Genomic DNA, 20,558 nt, shown 5'->3' on the forward strand with positions numbered 1-20,558 from the left:
CCGAGAGGCTTTACTGCAGTGACATCTGGGCTGGGTTACTCCAGTTTTCTCTTGGAACATGGGGGCTGCCACACCCAAAGTCAAGACCTCTTGGTGCTAATCAGCTTGGCTTAAAGGAAGCTCAAGCTTCCTGTCCCCATATAGCTATCCTGGAACTCCAGCCAGAAGGGCAGGAAGGCACCCGTTCCTCCTTGCTAGAAAGAAATGGAGTACTTGAAGGTTTAAGCACAGCACCCCACAAAGACATGAAAAATTTGAGCGTCTGCACTTGACTAGATGTTCCGAGGGCCTGGCTGGCATTCTGTCCGCATTGAGAAGCTCAATATAATTGAGATATCCTGTGGCTCTGATGATGAAATCGTTTGCCTTAAATGTATCAACTACCCAGAATCACATAACTGGTCATTCTACCATTTAAGAGGTAGAGGCAGGAGAATCACACATTCAAGGTCATCTGTGACTATATAGAAGATTCAAATCCAGCCTAGATAAGTGAGCCCCTATCTTAAAAAAGAAGAAAAGAAAAAGAGGTTAAGTTACTGAGACAAAGAAAAGGTACCCCAGAAGTCTGAGATGGGTCATTTCTTAGAAACATCTGCCCGTTGTGGACCTCTTTTAGTCTTAAAAATCCTGGTCAACCTCAGAGAACCCTGACTTCCCAAGGGGCTGTGTTCTACATGGCAGCCTGCCAATCTTCCTCGAAGTCTCATGTGCTCATCATCCCCAGAGCTGGTTGTATGGCCACCCACAGATGCCCCTTGCCAGAGAGACCTGACAGATATGAAGACAGAGACAGATATGAAGTGGCTGGCCAGTAGTCACTAGGACTAAGACTCTAAGCCACCCTCCACCTGCCATCATGGCACAAGGCAGAGTTCGTGGAATCTTGGGGAATGGTAGTAAAAGGCAGCCGTGGCTCTGAGGGAGCTGAAGGGCCCTTTAGCTGCTATCTAGTTCCTCCCACATGAATGAGAAGCTAGAGAACTAAGAAGAAGGAACCAGGGTACCTCGCTATAAGCTTGCTGCAGTGCTATGACTAGATCCAGACCCCCATTGGCTAAGCCTCTTGAAATATTGAAACCAACTGTGGTCGTTTGAATATCAATAACCCCCATACACTCATGTTGTTTAAATGCTTGGCCCATAGAGAGCTGCACTATTAGAAAGTATGGAGTTGTTGAACTAGGCGTCACCTTGTTAGAGGAAGTTCGTCACTGTGGAGGCGGGCTTTGAAGTCTCCTATGCTCAAGCTATGCCCAGTGTGGCATACAGTCTCCTTCTGCTGCCTTCAAATCTCAGCTTCTTCTCCAGCACCAGGTCTGCCTACACACTGCCATGTCTCCTACCATGACAATAATGGACTAAACTTCTGAAACTGTAAGCCAGCCCCAATTAAATGTTGTTTTTTTTTATACAAGTTGCCATGGTCATGGTGTCTATTCTCAACAAGAGAAATCCTAACTAAGACACCAATGTAAAAGTAGTAACGTTTAATTCTCTCTTCACAGAATAAAGCCCAAGTCAGCTGCAAGGTTCTCAACAGCAGACAGCCTAGTCCCAGACAGCATTCAAAGCCTCATCTCTCATTCTAAGTCTCTCTGTTCTCAGCCTGTGCCCATGAAACACACTGGGTAGGTGTGCACACAGGCAGGTGACCAGTGTGCTCATAGCCAAACCTGACCGCCACCCCTAGCAATCCTGAACATACCATGAACTTCTCTATTCCACCCCTTTGTCTATACTGTTCCCAGCCTTTACCTTCCCTGCCCTTCTCTAACAGGAAAATCCTGCCCAAACCCTCAATGATTCCCTAAAGGTCAGTGTGGAATTCACACAGAACACCCTGTTAGTACCTGGACCCAACATCTCTCACTGGTTACCACTGGAGAGATTCTGACTATGTATGTGCCTGTGGCCCCCCATAACCCAGCACCCTCACAGAGGCTCAGCTGGGAGATCCCAAGGGTAGGGGTTGTATATTTCCATCCCTCAAACTTGGCTGAGTCTAATGCAGAGAAGGGATCCATGGCTATCTGTCTGGTTGAATAAATGCAGATGTCCTGGAAAGCTGTGACTACCCTAGCCAAGGCCACACCAACGCCTTGTACCTCTGATGTAGGCCCATTGTGTTGTGATTATTATGTGTCAGATTTTTGCAGTTCCCACCAACTTACCTGATTGCCACAAAGAACTCGAGGAACGAATGGACTCATCAGCAGTAATAAGTTGGGCTTATGTGAGCAACACTACCTGTGATGTTATCACACACTCTCTCTGTCTCTCTGTCTGTCTGTCTCTGTCTGTCTGTCTGTCTCTCTCTTGCATACGCACACACACACACACACATTTGAACCCTACCCTACTCACTTCATTCACTGTGTGTGGCTCATCCACTAATTCAGCAAATTCTCATCGGGCACTAAAAATTCAATGGTGAGCAACACAGAAAGTTCCTGAGAGGCCATGAGAGGTTAAACAGCCAGGAATGTCCATTTATCACTGTTACGAAGTGTCCACCAAAAGACAAGTACAAGACGCTAAGGTCACTCCCGAGCTCCCATTGAGTTCATCTGTCACCCTAGCAGCCCTGTTCCATCATTCTTCATCCTAGTAACAGTGGCTCCAGAAGACATGGCTACTCCTCACTAGGCTCAGAGACGGAAAACATATATCACCATTTCTTTGTCCCCAATAGGAATGAAGCAGAGGCTGGAATTTTTTTTTCTTTGTCTTTGCATTGTTTCAAATTATTATCCCTCGAAATTATTATCCTCCCTCCTCCCACGGGATCTATGGAAGATGCCAATTTCATACTGATTCCGGACGTGGAGTTTGTTCTGTCTGACCTCACTGATTCCCGGGGGATGTGTAAAGACCTGTAAAATATGCAGAGCTCATAAATCAAGTCTGGCTGCATTTCTGCAAGTGTTCTAATTTGAAGGAAAGTCAGACAGCACAAAAAGCCCCCAGGCAGCACTGCCTCCCCGGCACTACCACGTCAGATGTCTCCTGAGCCTGCCCCAGATGCTGGCTGCCTAGGGCAGGACCAGCTCAGACTGTCCCCATATCCCCTCTGGCCCCAAACCAACAAGCTGGAGGGAAATGGAAGGCCAGTCCTTGACTTTTTGTCTGCCGTCTGGAGTGCTGTTAGAAAAGAATCCTGTGGATGTCCTTCCCTGGACAGACCCTAAGGAGATGGGCTGAGACTCTTTCTCAGACATACTCCTCTGTATGAAACAAGCAGAAGCCCAGGAGTGGCTGCAGGTTCCCAAGGCACCTAGGCTTGGGAGGCAACTGAAGGACTCACTCTGGAATTGTATGAGGAGGGGCTTTAGCTGCTGGGAGATGTGTGAGAGCCAGTCTCTCCCACTAGAACCTCCCCCTGGAGAGAGCCCTTAAGACAAGGCCAGGGGGTAGAACTCCACAAGTCATCTGACCCAAAGGTCTTCACTGGCTATGTTCCATCAGCTCCTCCGTCTCTCTGTAATCTGGTTCTCTTCACTACTCACAGTGCAGCCATATGCCAACACCAAGCCGAGTGTGGGGAATACACAATGACCATCATGGCCTGCCTTGGCACCCAATACGGTGTGGGGAATCATAGAGGTGGGGTTTGTGTGAGGAATGAGAGACCAAGTGAGAGAAGGGAAGGATCACTCTGCTGAGCTGCCAGCACATTCATTCATTCATTCATGCCATCATTCCTATGATTATAACTGAGAGCTCACTCTACCATGGACTGGCTATATAGTGGGTGCTGGTGCAGTGCCTGCACCCCAAGAATTCCTCCCACCAAGAATCCAACCCACTTCTGGAGCCCTACATCATGCCCTCCATATAAAAGATGTAAGCAAGGCACATACTTAGCTTATAGGGAGCCCTTGACTTTCTGCTTTCAGCTTGAGGTCCAGGGAAGCTGGTATAGAGGGTGCCCAGCCCACAGTCCCCACAACAGCCTGCCAGGCTAGAACACTGTGCATCCACATAAACCAGCAGTCCAAGAGAGAAGAAAGGGAACGGTGTATCCGAGTTACTCTGGCACCAGAGGCGTAGCCATAAGGGTCCCAGAGAAAGAAGGTGTAAGAGCCACTTTGGTGGGGACTGAGCAGACAGACGGAAGAGGAGAATCAATCGACTCACTTGCTTAGTGAGTTGACAACAGGATATGTACATGACGTCTGATGTGATTGTGTCACCTGGTGATGCTGGGGTAAAAGATGCTATGACCGAAGTAGATGTAATGACCAGACCACCAATAGTGCACTTCTCAGAATATACCCCCATTCCAACCAATACACTGTATGTATGTGTAGGTAATCATAGACTGAAGGGAGACTCCACCTCCCTTCCCTTTCTGTTTGCTACTCTCTTCCCAAGTCTTCCAGCCTGTGCTAAGAAGCCATCAAGCATTTGTGACTGGGCGTCCACAACTAAGCTACAAAGAAGACGTTTTGCTTGAGTCAGGCAGCAGAGATGGTACATCCTTTGGGTGCAGACCAAACTATCAGACATACAGCACCTTCTCTGCTAAACTTCGAAGCATCCCACAAGTAAATACTGGTATCCCGTCTTGCAGACAAGATACTATCTGCAGGTGTTCAAATCCTGAGCTACGTCATTGTGAAATGAAGGGGTGTAAACCTAAGTGTGGGTGAATCTAAAGTCTGGGCTCTCTCTGCTGCCTCTCACTGTCTCCCATCGTTTTCTGGCACAGTAAGTCCCTTCCAGGCCCTTAAAGCAACAGAGATCCTCCCTTCTTTTCCCAGAAGCAGGAATTATAACTTGGAGCTGATGGAGACTACCTCCACTGATATGTCGTTAGCAATACTGATATGGCTTCTAAGCTTTTCTGGCCTCACACATGTAACAGATGACACACAATCATATGGCATTTCCACTTGTTTCATTTGTTCTTCGCCACAAAGAGCTCCGGGGTTGTTTCTTGCATCACGGCTGGAGTGCAGGTGAGGGCCAGAGGTGTCCTAAAGATACCACTGGTAGCAGGGGAGAGACACTCAGGATGTGCACGAAAATGGCTACATTACATTCTGAACCTTCCCAGGGAAGTTGGTTCTACAGCCCACTGATGGTATATTCAATCTACTTTTAGGGAGAGGATGTTTGAAAAGACATCTGTGGCTAGCCTTTGAATACGAAGGTACAATTACCATCTTCCACTTTCACACGTGGGGAAGCCCTGTAGCCATGGCCACCTCCGAGGCTGAGGTAGAAAGCTTACTTGGCTCCTGAAGCTTGAGACTAGTCAGGACAGCACAGTGAAACTCCCATTTCTACCATGACCCTCCTACAATTTCAAAACTACATGCTTAGTGATTTCCCCAGCCCTGGCCGGTAGTTTTGACACCACGGTCATCTAGCAGGGACTATCTGGAGACCTGGGACATGGGACATTGCCACTTTGGTCAGAAACATTCCAACAGAACCAAGTGAGCCTGCTCTACTGTACTGCCCATACTCCATCCCTCCTCTTGCAGTTGCTTTCTTTGCACACACACACACAGGCACACACACACACACACACACACACACACACACACACACACACACAAACACCACTGGGAAGTTTTGAGATGGCAGAACATTCTGGAGCTGGATAGGACCCAACAAATCACATGTCCCAGTGAATTGTGTTTATGTGTGCCACAAAACTGTCTTGCTTGGATCCCGCCCTCCACCCCTTCTCAAAATAATGTTTTTAAACTGCATAAAACAAAATTCACAGGATTACTAAGGGAAGCTCTCTGTTGTAAAAACACTGACCAAAACATTCTAAAAGACCAATGTGTGGTAGAGTTCTAGATATACTCCTTAATATTAATTTAGCCAGCGGGTACACGTGTGTGTGTGTGTGTGTGTGTGTGTGTGTGTGTGTGTGTGTGTGTGTGTGTTTGAGAGAGAGAGAGAGAGAGAGAGAGAGAACAGGCATCTGGAAGCTGGAGGTCAATCTCTGATATCCCAGTTGCTCTCCACCCTACTTTTGAGCCTGAGACTCACCGATTGAACTAGACCAGCTGATCGGTAAAAACCAGAGAGCTTGTCTTCATCTCTCCTGTACTGGTGATAGAAGCCCAGGCTGCCACATCCAGCTTTCCACGTGAGTGCTGGTGGGTGATGGGATCAAACTTGAGCCCTCATGCCTGGCAGACACTTACTGGCCAAGCCATCTCTCCCCGGCTGTGTGTATACACCCATGATCTTTAATGCACTGGATAGCAAGATTGAGCAACAGATCTAATGTCTTCCTCTAAATTCTGGAGCAGCGACAAGCATGAATAAGATTTCAAAGTCAGTTTGAAGTAACTGTCCCAGCTGTGCTGTGAGCTGTAAACACCTGGCTTTATACAGTCAGGGCTCCGACTAGAAGACCCGTGGCAAGTTATCAGCATACTAGAGGGCAACTCGGCCTTCAATTATACATTAGTCAGGGATCAAGGAGGAAAACCAAGAGGCCTTGATTTAAATGCACTGACCTCAGGGTAAGAGCCCTAATACAATGCTAGTCCTGTACACACTAGTTACAATGCTAGTTACAGCTGACAACACTTAGATCAGAGAGGCTATCTGACTTTCTTAATGCCCTCAGCCTCAAATCGAGGGCTGAAGTCCAGCTCTTACCCCTGTTTTAGCTATGCTGCCTCAGGTTAGACTTTAATATAATTGGGGGTGAGGGGATCTGTTTTTACATGAGATAATACATTTTTAATAAAGTCAAGCAAATTGGTGATTACAATTTTTAAAATGTTTCTGCCCCTCCTTAAGTGAGCAGGTGGGCAGACAAAGGTTTTGTGGCCTCAGGGCTAATCCTAGATTAGCAACATTGCACCACCTGAGAGCACCTTAATGTGTGCTCCTTGACCTTCCGGGGGCATGCCTGCATTTCCTACCGGGTGACTTCCCAGAGTCCCTTCTCTGCTGAGTTCTCTGTGGAAGTCCATGCTAACTCCGACTGCTGACTGAGACATGGCAATAAGGCAGTCCTGGGCCTCCAAAAGCATGAGATGTTCAAGATGCTTCCCAGGAGAAAGGACAAGCAACAAGAGTAACCACCAGGAGTGGCAGGGTTGCAGAAACAGGAGTAGGAGATAGCAATAAAAAGGGTAGGGCTTGAAATCGTGATAGTAACGAATATGTAAGCTGCTGCCGTAAACCAGCCAGATTAAATCATCTGCATGTGGTATACCATGTAATTCTCAAAATAATCCTTGAAGGTTTGTAGCATTAGCCATACTTATAGTTAGCAAAATGGGCCAGCTGGTGGTGGTGCATGCGTTTAATCCCAGCACTCAGGAGGCAGAGGCAGGAAGATCTCTGAGTTCAAGGCCAGCCTGGTCCACAGAGGCAGAGCTACGCAGAAAAATCTGACTCAAAAAAAAAAAAAAATCAAAAGACAAAAATAAATTGCCAGTGGACAGGCTTGCTGGAGCAGCTCAAAGGCTACCGACAAAAGACAACTGCTGAGCCCCTGCTTCTATGGGATGTAATTTCCTTCCCAAGCCTACTTGGTCCCAAACCCAAACCCCTCAGCTACTAAGGAACACTTTCTGAGCCAGAGGCCCAGGTAGCACATTACAGCCCAAGCTGGAGAGCTGGAGAGAAAATGCAGAAAGACCACTAGAGTTGAAGGTCTCCAGTTCCTCCCTCCTGTGTACTAACCACAGACCTGCTGTGCTGTGGCTGAGGACTCAACATGCTCTTGGCCATGTCCTGGGGCTGGGAACAAATGCCACATGGGCTGGCTTCCACAGCTTTGTCTCACAAAAAGGCCGACAAAGTGGGTGTGGTTGAGCTCAGCTTTGGGTCATCTTTTTTGAGGTTTCTAAAGAATTAGGCCTTCGCTGCATTTCAGACTGTATGAGTCTTTGCACTTGTGATCACTTCAGGGTCCTAGCAGCCCCTCCATGAATCCTCTCCAGTTAACATTGTGTGTGACATTCCGTGCAGACTCCAGGTAAGGCATTTTCACGCAGGCAGGCATGGTCATACCTATTTTATAGTCAAAGGTATAGAATCTCGCTGTAGAAAGCAGCCAACCAAGAAGAAAGTCAGAGTCTGGCTGACTTCGGAGCTTCAGCTCTTCCAGTCCCAGAGTCTTCCTGGCCCTGTGCCTGTGCCACATTAGCAACTCCCGGGCTCCCTTGTCTTTCAGCTGCTTGAAAAGTATCCTTGACCACAGACTCCTGGCTATTCCCTTTTGTGCCTAAACCAGAGATCCCGGCATAAATGAAGCACCCTGTGAAGAAAATTAGTTAACTAAATACTGGCTAGCAGTCAGGAAAAATAACTCAAGAGCGGCTTAGGCCAACTCAATGCATCTTCCAGAAAGATTTGTTCTTTGTTGCTCTCTGCCTGCTTGGGTGCCCCGATTGCTCACATCAAAAGCCCAGACCAAGTAGGGAATAAAAGCCATTGCTTGTGGTCTCAGGAATGGCCAGAAGATCCCTGGAGCAGCACAGCTCTGGAGAAACAGCGTTGTCAGCTGCAAAACACATCACGGATTTCTGTTACTGGTAGAGTGAGTCCCTAACTTGCTCCTGAGCCAAGTTGGTTAGCAAGGCCAGGCTTATGCAGAATGTCACCCAGAGAGATGGCATGCTGAAGCCCATAAGGAATAAATATGCAGAGACTGGGGGCAACCACATTCCAGGATCGGTTCACAGAGGCAATATGTCATGAAAAGAAGGTTCTAGAATAGCAGTTTGAATCTAGGAAACCCACCACTGCACATGCACCCCATTCCTTGCTTTTAATTCAGTATGGCCAACCCCTATTTTTCCCAGATGGCTCTTAGCTGGCTCAGAACTCTGTGTGTTGTTTGATCTGCACTATGTCTGGGTCCAGGTCTGTGACCTCAACTCCAACAGACTTTCCTCCTTGCCAGTTAGCTCTGCCAAACTGCCCTCAGCCCCCATCTAAAGAATCTGGTTACCATATCTTCCAGGGGTAGAGAAGCTGGGTGACACGGTGCACCCAGCTCTGAGTCCCAGCAGCCTTGTGGAGCTGGTCACCCTTGAGCCAAGCTGTTGTGCTTTTCAAAACATTCTTCGCTTGGGGACTATAAATCTTGGGTCACTATCCCCCTGCTCACAAAAATGTCCCAAATAATCTAGACTTTTAGCCAGGGACTCAGGGACTCAAATCCAAGGCCACACTGTTCCAGAACAGAGTTTAGTGACCATTGAAGTTGGAACTCAAACACTGGGGGCACTGGAGTACTGGGATACTGGGGGTGCTGGGGGTACTGGGGATGGTACTGGGTGTACTGGGGCCACTGGTGGCACTAGGGGTACTGGGGTACTGGGATACTGGGGGTGCTGGGGGTACTGGGGGTGGTACTGGGTGTACTGGAGGCACTGGGGGGCACTGGGGCACTGAGAGTACTGGGGCCACTGGTGGCACTAGGGGTACTGGGGATACTGGGGGCACTGGGTCACTGGAGGCACTGGGGGCACTGGAGCATTGGGATCACTGGGGGTACTGGGGACACTGGGGGTACTGGGGCACTTGGGGAACTGGAGGAACTGGGGCACTGGGGTACTGGGGCACTGGGGGCACTGGGACACTTGGGGAACTGGAGGAACTGGGGCACTGGGGCACTGGGGGCCCTGGGACACTTGGGGAACTGGGGGAACTGGGGCATTGGGGGTACTAAGGCACTGGGGACCCAGGGTACTGTCAGTCTATGGGAAGAGGACACAAGCTAATTTGAGTATAAAGATGGCTTCTTTGAAAGAAGGTCTGAAATGCCAGGAAGTTGAGCTTCAAGGGGTGGAGACAGCCATTAGCTTGTTCGAGGTGACTCTCACACTTTCTGAAAGGAATGAATGAAAGGCGCAGAAGACTAAAGGCACCACCTATGAAGATGTTTGCCTAGAGCTTTACGACAGAACCGGGCCAAGTCTCTAGACCTATCTCCATCTCCCAGAACACCAGCTGGGAAGAAGGAATGGGCTATGAGCAGCCACTCTGGACAAACACCTTTGTGTTCACAAGGAAGTGGCAAGGAGAAGGGACGGAGTCAGCAACTGAGGCAATGAAGAAAGCCATACAGATCTGACTCTGTGGAAGCAAGAGGGTAAAGGCATTTGTGGGGGTAGAGAAATGCACGTGTGTGGATGCATGTGTGTATCCTCCAATCAGTCCAAATAACATCTGGATATTTCACGGTAAAATGATGTGTATAGATTTGATAATATATTATAGGTTCATTTGGGGGAAGCTAGCTGTTCTTTTGTTTGTCTTTGGTTTCTGTTTTGCTTTTGTTTTGTTTGTTTTGTTGTTGTTGTTGTTGTTGTTGAGGTTGTTGTCTTGTTTTGTTTTTGGACTGACTGGATTTTTCTGTGTAGACATGGCTGCCCTGGAACTCACTCTGTAGACCAGGCTGGCCTTGAACTCAGAGATCCTCCTGCCTCTGCCTCCCAAGTGCTGGGATTAAAGGCATGGATCACCACCATCCAACATAGTTTACATTTTAAACAAGGCTTTTGGGTTTGTTCTGTGGTGTTAAGACTCTTTCCTTTCTTCTGATAATCCTATATCATTTAAGCTTATCTGGCATCTAAAGCTAAACAAGATGGCGCCAGTGCGGATAACCACTCACCTTGGCTGACAAGTGGAGGACACACTGCGTTCTCTCAACTCTGGTCCAGTTCCGACTTTCACAGAACGGAAACTAACTTTTAAAATGAGCAAGGGCTCTGCTGTTAACAGTGACACCTGCACTGACCCTCGAAAAGCCCTTTCCATAACCTGGTTCCTCTGAATGGTTCACACTGGCACTCACACCCAAACACACAGTGTGACCACGGCCAGGTGTCTTAGCTTCTCCATGCTTTGATACCGGGTCTACCTGTAGCATGCTGAGGACCCGTGTCCTACTACACAGACACTAAGCTAGGGTGTGGTGTCACTACTGTCATGGCTGCTGGTGATGCTATTAGGTTTGTTTTAAAGGGGAGGAGGTACTTCTCTCCATGAGCCACCAAAGCTTCAAAAATGTCTCAGATTATCCCTGAATTCTCACCACCCATCACGGTGTCCTCCTCAGAGCCCATTGCTCCAGGAATGCCTGTTCTCCTCTGAAGGCCTTTTTCCTTGCATACACCTGCTAACTTGCTCCTTCTCTTCTGCCCTGCTCCCTGCCCCAGTTCCCTGGAGCATCAGTTAGAGAGCTGCCCTTCCCAGACCTTCCCCTGCTCTGGCCCCCTGCCACCACCTCTCACAATGCCCACAGAGGCCTCAACCCTGGCAAGTCAGGAAACGGTGGGGTGGAGTGAAGGGAAGTCAGAAGAACTCAGGACTTATGAATGCATAATACTAGACATTTTGGAAATGGACGGGCCTGGTGCCAGTCCTTGCTGGGGTTCCCAGATTGTACTGAACTTACAAAGGGGCCATTATTAAAGGCTCCACATGTCTATGTAACAGGTTCAGAACCACAAGTGGTATGACATCAGAGGGTTCACTAGATGAATAGGCTTCCCAGCATGTCTTCAGTGCCAAGAGCCTTGAGTCCCTGGAAGGAGGTGTGAAGGATGAAGACAGGCATTCAGGGAGCTCTAAGGCATTGAGTGCCCAAATGGTCAATGGAAGGGCTGAGTGAGATAGCCCAAGAACTGTTTATACCAGGACCAGATGAGACCCTTTTCCAAAAGCCTATACTGCCTTCACTCAGATCATCTGCCCTCCAGTATGCTCTCTCTCTCTCTCTCTCTCTCTCTCTCTCTCTCTCTCTCTCTCTCTCTCTCTCTCACACACACACACACACACACACACACACACACACAAACACACACACACACACACACTCTACATCTTCTTTGTGGCCGTTTATTCTTACTAGATGGGAGCAGTTGGCTGGTCTCATATCCTAACTGCACAATGCCCTAATTTGCTGAAATCCACATTCACCTTTCCAAAAAAAACAGAGGTTGCAGCTAAAGAGCATCCAAACCGTCCCTTCTGGTTGTCCCTTCTTGGCCTTTGTTCTGCTATGCATCCTAAGGAAGCACGATGCTAAGAAGCACATGGCTTGACTAGGTTCCACATTTTCCCTTGGCATGTTCTTAGTTAAGGTAAATCTCAATCCACACATGCATATGTGCCCCAACATACACACTAGATCCTTTGAGACCAGTAATAATGCAGAATTATAAACTCAGGTATATTCAGTTTTCCCTGTAGTATTGAAGGACATATATTTGCATACTGTTTGAATATTTTTAAATGTAAATACACACTCATTTACATAAATATATTTACATATTATAATCAGCACAGTCCCTAGCTGTTGGTTACAGACCGATACTTCAGAGCCCTGAAACCCACAAAAATCTTATGAACTAGACTGAGGGTCTCTCACACTCTTAAGGCCATGGAAAGGAAATATTAGAATTTCAATTTAAATCTATTTTTATTACATTCTTTTAAATGTCCTATTTCTTGTGTGTGCTTCATAGTCCTAAATCCACATGAGAATAACAGGATGCATGTGTTGTGTATAAATATGCCCAGGATAGGGATCAAAGTCAAACGATTTGGCAGAGAGGAAAAGAGTCAAGAGTTTGAGCTTCACTGCCAATCTCTCTTCGATATAACCCTCCAAAGCTGGAGACAGTTATAGGAATTTAGTCCAACTACTACCAAAGGACTGGGCAGGACCCAGGCAACTCTTCTCCAAGGCAGAACTGGCCAATAGAACCTAAAGCTCTATAGAGTGCTGCTAATTCCTTTGGAGCTTGTGGCATAATGGTGCCTACTTTCCCCCATCAGCAAGGCACCTTTAGTTCTAAGAACCCTGGCTACCACCTAAAAAAACTACTTTCTTTTCCAGATCTTGTGTTGGCTCTCAAGGTTTTTCTGCAACAATACTCAACCCATTCAATACATAGAAGACATAGCACTGGTCCTGAGACTAATGAAAGGCCTTGGTTATTTAATTGAAAAAGTATGAGGTTGATCACCAATGAGATCAAAAAAAGAGATGATGGATGGATGGATGGATGGATGGATGGATGGATGGATGGATGGATGGATGGTTGGATGGATGGATGGATGACAGATGGACTGATCAATTGATAGAAAGAAGGAGCAAACTGGCTTTCTAGATAATGCAGAAGAGGACCCAGAAATATATCTGGAATAAAGCATCATGTCATCTGTAGACAGCAGACCACTATCTGACTGGCATATTTCATGGCAGCTAGTTCCATCTGGGAACACATTTTATATTCCGTCAGCACTCTTGAGTAAGTTCACTGTGTGAGAGGATAGTTACTGGGCTACTCACCCACACACTGGTTGCCTTCATCCATTTGATACCCAAAGCGACAGACCAGAGGCCTTGAAATTGTGGGGTAGTTGGAAGCTGGCACTGGTGGCGCAGCTGCAGGGTATGGGCCTGAGTAGGAAGTAGAGTAGGGATTCGAGTAGGGCCCTCGATACACTGGGTTGGTTCGAGGGATGCACAAGTACCCGCCATTCTGGTTGACACACATCATGTCCCCACGGCAAGCCTCAGGGATGGTCCGGCATTCATCAATATCTGCAGAGGCCACAGAAAGAACAAATTTTAGTGGCCCCTCCATGACACTGAGGGAAATGACCCTCTAACATTTCACCTGACGCACTGCAATCTGATGCTCCCAACCTCAGCCAAATCGACTCAAAGTGACCTGAGTTGCCAAACATTAGCCCTTTGATCACAAGTGACCCCCACCCACAGAAACCTGGGCAAATGTATTCTTCAACATATAGGAACATAGCAGATAAAAATGCCCTAGATTTCCATAAGGAAAGCAACAGTAAAAATAAATAGATGGGAGTATCTGTGAGTGGAAAAACCTGGCAGGTACTCACTCTCCTGAGCATTTACTATACTCTGGAAACATGGGAGCAGGACCATTTCTATTCAAAGGAATAGCTGAGCAAGAAAGAAAGAGACCTTTACACCCAGAAACACAAGGCTTGGCTCATAGTTAGTGACTTGCTGAGAAAGCAAAGCAATTGCTTTCAAGTTGGCTCACACACTGCCAGCAAAACAAGACTGTGTCTAGCCCTGCTGGAGATCAGCTCACACTGGAAAGGGAGTGGTGGTCTGTCTAGAAAAATCAGCCTTGTCAGGGTGGAGTCAAGGGAGGCCCCAACTCTGGCTCCAGTGGGCAGCAGACCTGGCTTTGGTGCTGGGCTCTGCCACCAGCTCTGGAGCCTGCTCTGTGGAACAGGAGACTGGGGTGGGATGCCTGGATCCGGGCAGCTCGCCCATCATGTTGTCTGAGAAATGCATGCCAGCTCCCAGCTTGGGAACTACAAATGCTGTGGTTCAGAGTGCAGTGGTCTGTTCTCTGGTGAAAGCAATAGGCTGGAAAAGAAGCCTTGTCCCTCTTTGCCCTGTAGAGCATCCTTGAACCAAAGAGCTTCGTACTGTAAACCCAAGAATGAGCCCAAGGCTTCAAGGTTTAATTCATTCTTTTAAGCCAACTATCTCCCTTCTGATTCTCAGTTGATGTGACTCAGGACATAAAAATGATTTGACCTAAATTAAATCTAATTAAGAATTTAACTATCCCCCCAATGTGGGGCGGCCAAGCCTTATCCTCTTCACATGTCCCATGCTCCACCCTCAGCATGCCAGGCCACACTTCCTGTATATTCCTGTTCTTTGTCTATGATGTTCCATCCACTGTGGTTGAGATCTCTCAGGATCCTATTCATTCTCCAATAACCCACTTCAAACAGGACCCGATTCTTGACTGCGTCTGGGCATAACGTTTGCCTCTCTGCCTTTTCAGGGCCCAGCACAGTTACTTCCACTTGACCATGACCTTATTCCTCCAACTTGTCACAACATTCACTGTGCTGAGTTTCTCTCCACTAGATGGCATTCGGAGAGAATGTCTGTCAAAGTACTTCCTCATTCCTGGAACCTGGGAAGCCTTTAAGTCACAGGGCTGATTCCATTCAGGTTACCGATCAGCAGGCTTTGAGAAGGGTGATGCTATGGGACACTCAGTGAAGGCGTGTGAGTGGTTAAAAATAGAAAAAGCAGAGAAGTTACATTGGAAGGAGGGACCCATAATTGTGAATGTCACAGGCTACTAACCAAGAGACAAACACAGTTTCTAGAAGCTGGAAAGGTGACTAGACAATCAGCAAGGATGGAGGACCTACAATCTATAACTTCAGGAAAGTAGATCCCACCAACTTATCTCATAAGGGGGAAAAATGTTGTCTCTCCTGCCAATAGTTTGATATTAGCCTGGTAGGCAGGTGTTGGGCATCTGACCCAGAGGGCTATAGTAGCATTTAAGCTACTATTCTTATGGAATCTTATGTAGGCAGCGCTAGGGAACAGATCCAACAGAAATGCTTGTTGAAGAGAGAGATGAGTCTTTGACTATGGGCAGCTCTTAGCACAAAGAGCATGAGCAACAGGGGTGTCGTTGGCTCAGTCATTCCATCTCTGGGTTCTCCCATGGAGAAGGAGAATAAAGACCTGACAACTCCAAACAACAGCTGTGGCGGAACCATCATAGCAATTGAGCTGTCCCCAAATGTCCCCCACCTAAAAAAGGACTGTTGGCATCACATACCTAAACACTGTCCTGTCTGGCGGTCCAGGTCAAAGCCGTTTGTGCACTGTTGCTATAGAGAAGGAGAGAGAAGGGACAGATACCATTGCCTGATTTGCATCCTTTGTCACAATAAAAGCATAAAGTGAGTCCTCCCCCTGGCTCTCAGTCATGTTCATAAAACAAAATCTACATGGCAGGATGTGGCCCATTTTCTAAGCCAAGAGGATGTGGACGTTCCTTCATCTCAGTGTCAGCGAGACAGCGACACATTTTGGCAATCGGTGACAGTTGTGATTTTACATGGAACCTGAGCTATTACTTTACATGCAGTGTTTTGTTGGTGGTGGTGGTGTTGGTTCAGTTTAGGGGGTTGTTTTTTATTTTTTATTTTAAACTGGTTTACTTTTGTTTTGTTACTGAGACAAAAATCTCATTGTGTAGTTCAGGCTGGCCTGGAACTTGTCTTTCCGACTCTGTTTCCTAAGTGCTGTGAACTTTTGTAATTCTGGCTGTGGGTTGAGCCCTCTCTCTAGCCTTGACTATGATTTAAAAAACCTGAGCTGGGTGCAATCAAAGGGCCCCTGGCAGGTGCCTGGAGCCTAACATGGGATGACTTCAGTGTCTAGGGCTGTTGTCACCAGGACCCCCTCCAGCATCAAGGCCACGCTTCCCTGGGCCATGGGGTGATTTGTGAGCCTGGCCTGTGCTACCTTATGAGGGTCCCAAGCCTTAGAGCCTCAGGACAAAGGACTGGGAAGAACTTGGCGTCTATACCACAGAACTCCAGAGATCAGGTTCCAGTCCTGTTCTCTACCTCAGCAGGGCTGGAGTAGAATGGGCTCAAGCCACATGTTTACCTGGCTTCTAATTCTCACTAGAGTCCTTACTCTCCTCACCCCATCCCTTTGCCTCAGTTTCTCTATCTATAAAATGGGGGTACTGTTACTTAGGTTTTTTTTTCAAGCAGTTACAAAGAGAAACTATGTTACTGTCTGCTTCAGGACTAGATATCTTTGTCTGTAACCCTTGGTTCTAGATTTACAGGATCCCACGGTCCCTCTGACATCTAGAATTATTTTACTTTCTTCTCAAGAACTTTCTGCCTCCGATGGCCTGAGTGTGTCTAGTGGCCTTTGAGTGTACTTCATAACTCCTCCTCTTGCTTCACCCGGACATATTTTTTCAGTGCTGGGAATCAAACTTATGGCCTTGTGCCCACCCTTCCATCAAATTCTTTCACTGCTAATACCTGTCATGTTGTCACCATTATGTACTGTGATGTAAATATCTGTGCTTTCTGATAGTCTCAGCTGACCCCCGTGAAAGGTTGTTCAGCCACCCCAAAGGGGTGAAGAACTGGACACAACCCAAAGGTTGAGAACCACCAGTCTAGAGGAACCCTACCACATTACTTGGGGCTGATACACCTGGCACAACCCTCTCTGTGGCTTTAAGAATGAGATACTGCAACTGCTCTCAGACCCTTGGCTTGAACTCAACTTCACTGCCCCTTGCACATTGCTCCCAGGGGAAGGGATACACTCCCCACACCCCCCAGCAGCCCCACACACCACATTGAACTACCATTTAAGTTAGTGAGTTTCCCTGAGAGACACCAAGGTTTAGAGCCAGGATGCTGAGATCCAATTCCAACCGTGCTGCTTGGAACCTGCATCATCCTGGTCCAACCTGCATCTTAGTACCTTAGCTGTGACCTGTATGTATGTGGGGCAGTAAGTGAACTGCAGAGTGCCCCCCCCCATTCCTGTAATCCTGAGACCCTAAAATGCATAGCTGGACACCCTCCCCCGGCTTTGGGACATGCTTCTAGACAACTTGAAACCTTACCTGGGCATCCCCAGGATGCGGAAGCCAGAGTGCCAGGATGGCCACGCTGAGTATCCTGTGGGCAGCGAAAACACTGGGTGAGTGCCAAGGGATACGTATTCCTGGACACCTCCCCTACCCAGGCATTTAGTTGATGGCTTTACCACGTGCTTCCAAGTGAATAGGGCACGCTCAGTAGAGCCCAAGAGGGCTTCCAGATCTCTACTCTAACCCAAGAGTCAGCCTCTTAACACTTGCTTTGTGTGTTGGAATAGTGAGTTAGGTCACGTGCTTGAATACAAAGCTTTGCTGCTTAGGAACAAAAATCCAAAGACCCACTGCTGTGGCATCGTCTTGGTCTTTTACTATTCCGCATAGAGACCACCTGAGTTACACATTACTCAGACATGACTGCAGACTCAAGAGCCTCCGTGTCTTCAAACCATGACAGCTGGAATGTGAGAGGCTTTGTGTTTGCAGGGAGTCACTTAACCAGAACTTGGAGCCCTCAGTCCACACATGTGAAAACCTGGGCTTGAATGGCCCAAGGTCCCAGGGTCCATCCTAGCATGTGGCTTGTGAGAACTGACATCTCAGGGGATGGAAGGCTGAGGAACCATTGCAAGAAAGAGTGGGTAGCAACAGTAAATGCCATGACACCCTGGTTCCGCCAACATGGCCACCCACAAAGTAAACATCTTTGCCTGTGGGCAATTTGGTTCTTTGCTGTGGCCAATGTTTTGTCTGGTGAAACTGTGGTCACCAGTGTGTTTTAAAACTGTGAAGTCTATGCCACTCACTGCCATTAAGATGGGTATTTGTGCAGCACGCATGGACCTGTGTGTTGACATGTGTTGCTGCATGTGTGTAAGTGCATATGTACATGTCTGTGTGTCCCTATGGGAACCAGAGGTTGGCATCCAGTATCTTCCTCAGTCTTTCTTTCCCTTATACATTGAAGCATGGTTTCTTGCTTGCTCCCAGAGCAAACACTCATATACACAGAATAATTTTTTTAATCTAAAAGAGAATGCAAGACAGAAAACAGCAAGTATTGGAAGAATGTAGAGAGATCACAGCTCCTGTGCATTACTGACGGGGAGGTCAAACTGGTACAGCTGTGTAGTGTCCTCACCTGTGATCCAGCAGACCCACTGTGGAGTGTCTTCCCCAGAGAACTGAGTCAAAGACAGACAGATGTGTGTACATGCATGCTCACAGCAGCACTTTGTAGAATAACCAAAAGGTGAACACAATCAAAGTGTCCATCCAAGAATAGCTAAACAAAATGTGTTCTCTGTGTGTGCTGTGTCTCTGTCTGTCTGTCTGTCCCCCTTTCCCTCTCCCTCTCTCTCTCTCTCTCTCTCTCTCTCTCTCTCTCTCTCTCTTTCACACACACACACACACACACACACACACACACACCAACAATGTTATTCAGACTTAAAAGTTGGACACGATATAATATGGAAAGCTAGGCACATTGCTATGTGCTTGTAGTCCTAACTGCTCCAAAAAGTTAAAGTGCAAAGGTCACTGGAAGCCAGAAGTTCAAAGTCAGCCTGGGCAATATAGTTAGATACTATCTAAAATGAATGAATGAATAAATAAAAATGAAACAGTGCGAAAGGGAAGATAAGAAGGTTCAGCGGGCAAGGGAGCTTGACCTCAAACAGTAACCTGATCACCAGGACCCACGGAGTGGAAACAGAGAACCAACAAGCATGCCGCCCAAGTAAATAAATAAATGTAATTAAAACAAAACAAAAAATAGGAGCAACAACATTGATGGCCCGTGAGGGTGCCGCAGTGAGGTGACTCACACAAACACATAGAATTCAACTTACATCAGGTACCCCAGCTTTCAGACTCAGAAAGAAAATGGTGGCTTCTGGGATGTGAGCTTCTGGGGCAGGGACGGAAGTACAGAATTTCTTTAATTTTTTTTTTTCTTTTGTAGCGTGGGGTGCATTTTTTTTTTTTTTTTTTTTTTTTTTTTTTTTTTTTTTTTGAAACAAGGTCTCACTCGCTCTGTAACCCAGGCTAACCTACAACTTACAATATGGCCCAGGCTGTCCTCAAATTTGTGGCAATTGTGCCTCAGCTTCCTGAGTATTGGGATTGCAAGACACCTCAGCCAGCATTTGTTTGTTTTTGTTTTGTTTTGTTTTAAAACGGTCTCATGTAGCCCAGGCTAGCCTCAAACTGGCTATGCAGCCAAATCCGGCTCAGAACTCCTGATCCTGCCTTTACCTCCCAAAACCTGGGGTTACAGGTGTGCACCACACAACACGGAGTAGGGTACAAAAGCTACTTTGCAGGTTAGAGAGTCCTGGTGCCTGGTCATATAGCCAAGTGAGCGTATGTAACAGTACTGACCCGCACACTTACAGCAGGAAAGATGAAAGGCAATGTGAAGTCTATGCAGGTGATCCAGTCCGTTACCACGCTGTTCAGCTGCTATCATATATCCAAGCAACTGCAGCTTGCAGCATAGATGCTGGGCAGGAGAGCCACAGAGCTGTGACCCAGCTGCCATCCACCTGAGCTGGCTGCTCTGTGGCATGGGCCAGGAGTATAGGTTTGCTTTGCTAGGGATGCCAAGAGTCAGCAGAGGAAGCTTCCTGGAGGAGGTGATCCCAGGGGAACTGGCTGGAGTCTGAAGCTTACTGCTACCCTCCCAGCACCACGGTTCTACAGCTCCCGCCTTTTTGGAATGAGTGCTCAGTAGATTCCAAGCTCCTTCACATCCCTCAGGAGAAATAGCAACAGGAGGCACACAGAAGACAGAGGGAAAGTAGCACCCAGGCACCACTGAGACCCGCTTCCCTCACAGAGTCCCGGATCCAGTCCTGAGCAGACAGGTTTTCTAACCGCCTATGTGAGCCAGGTTCTCCAACACTGGATGGAGACAGCTCTGAGCCAAATCTCCGGGCTTTTTTTTTTTTTTTTTTTTTTTTTTTTGATATTTGCAAGAGCCAGATTTTATATCTGGAAGGAATAAGAGGACAATAACAAATTTTCCAGTCAGTAGATTATGAATTTCAATGTTTTCCTGTTTCTTCTCATGAAGTTTCCTTTCAGGTGGTTATAAAATCCCGTCTCGTTTATGTTGGAGACAGAACAGCTTGACTGCATGCA

At 47.3% G+C, this 20,558-nt stretch overlaps 1 protein-coding gene across 2 annotated transcripts in view; it reads right to left on the bottom strand.

The window, feature by feature from the left end:
* FBLN5 (fibulin 5) overlaps positions 1 to 20,558 on the bottom strand; it is a 65,927-nt gene that overhangs the window by 43,888 nt on the left and 1,481 nt on the right. For both annotated transcript variants that reach the window (XM_080936289.1, XM_080936288.1), the window contains exons 2-4: positions 17,439 to 17,493; positions 15,609 to 15,660; positions 13,307 to 13,561 (exon numbers count right to left, since the gene is read on the bottom strand). In XM_080936289.1, coding sequence (XP_080792415.1) covers positions 13,307 to 13,561; positions 15,609 to 15,660; positions 17,439 to 17,493 — 362 coding nt within the window. The remainder of the gene's footprint in view (positions 1 to 13,306; positions 13,562 to 15,608; positions 15,661 to 17,438; positions 17,494 to 20,558) is intronic.

This window comes from Micromys minutus (assembly GCF_963924665.1).
Source record: "Micromys minutus genome assembly, chromosome: 1".
NCBI lineage: Eukaryota > Metazoa > Chordata > Mammalia > Rodentia > Muridae > Micromys > Micromys minutus.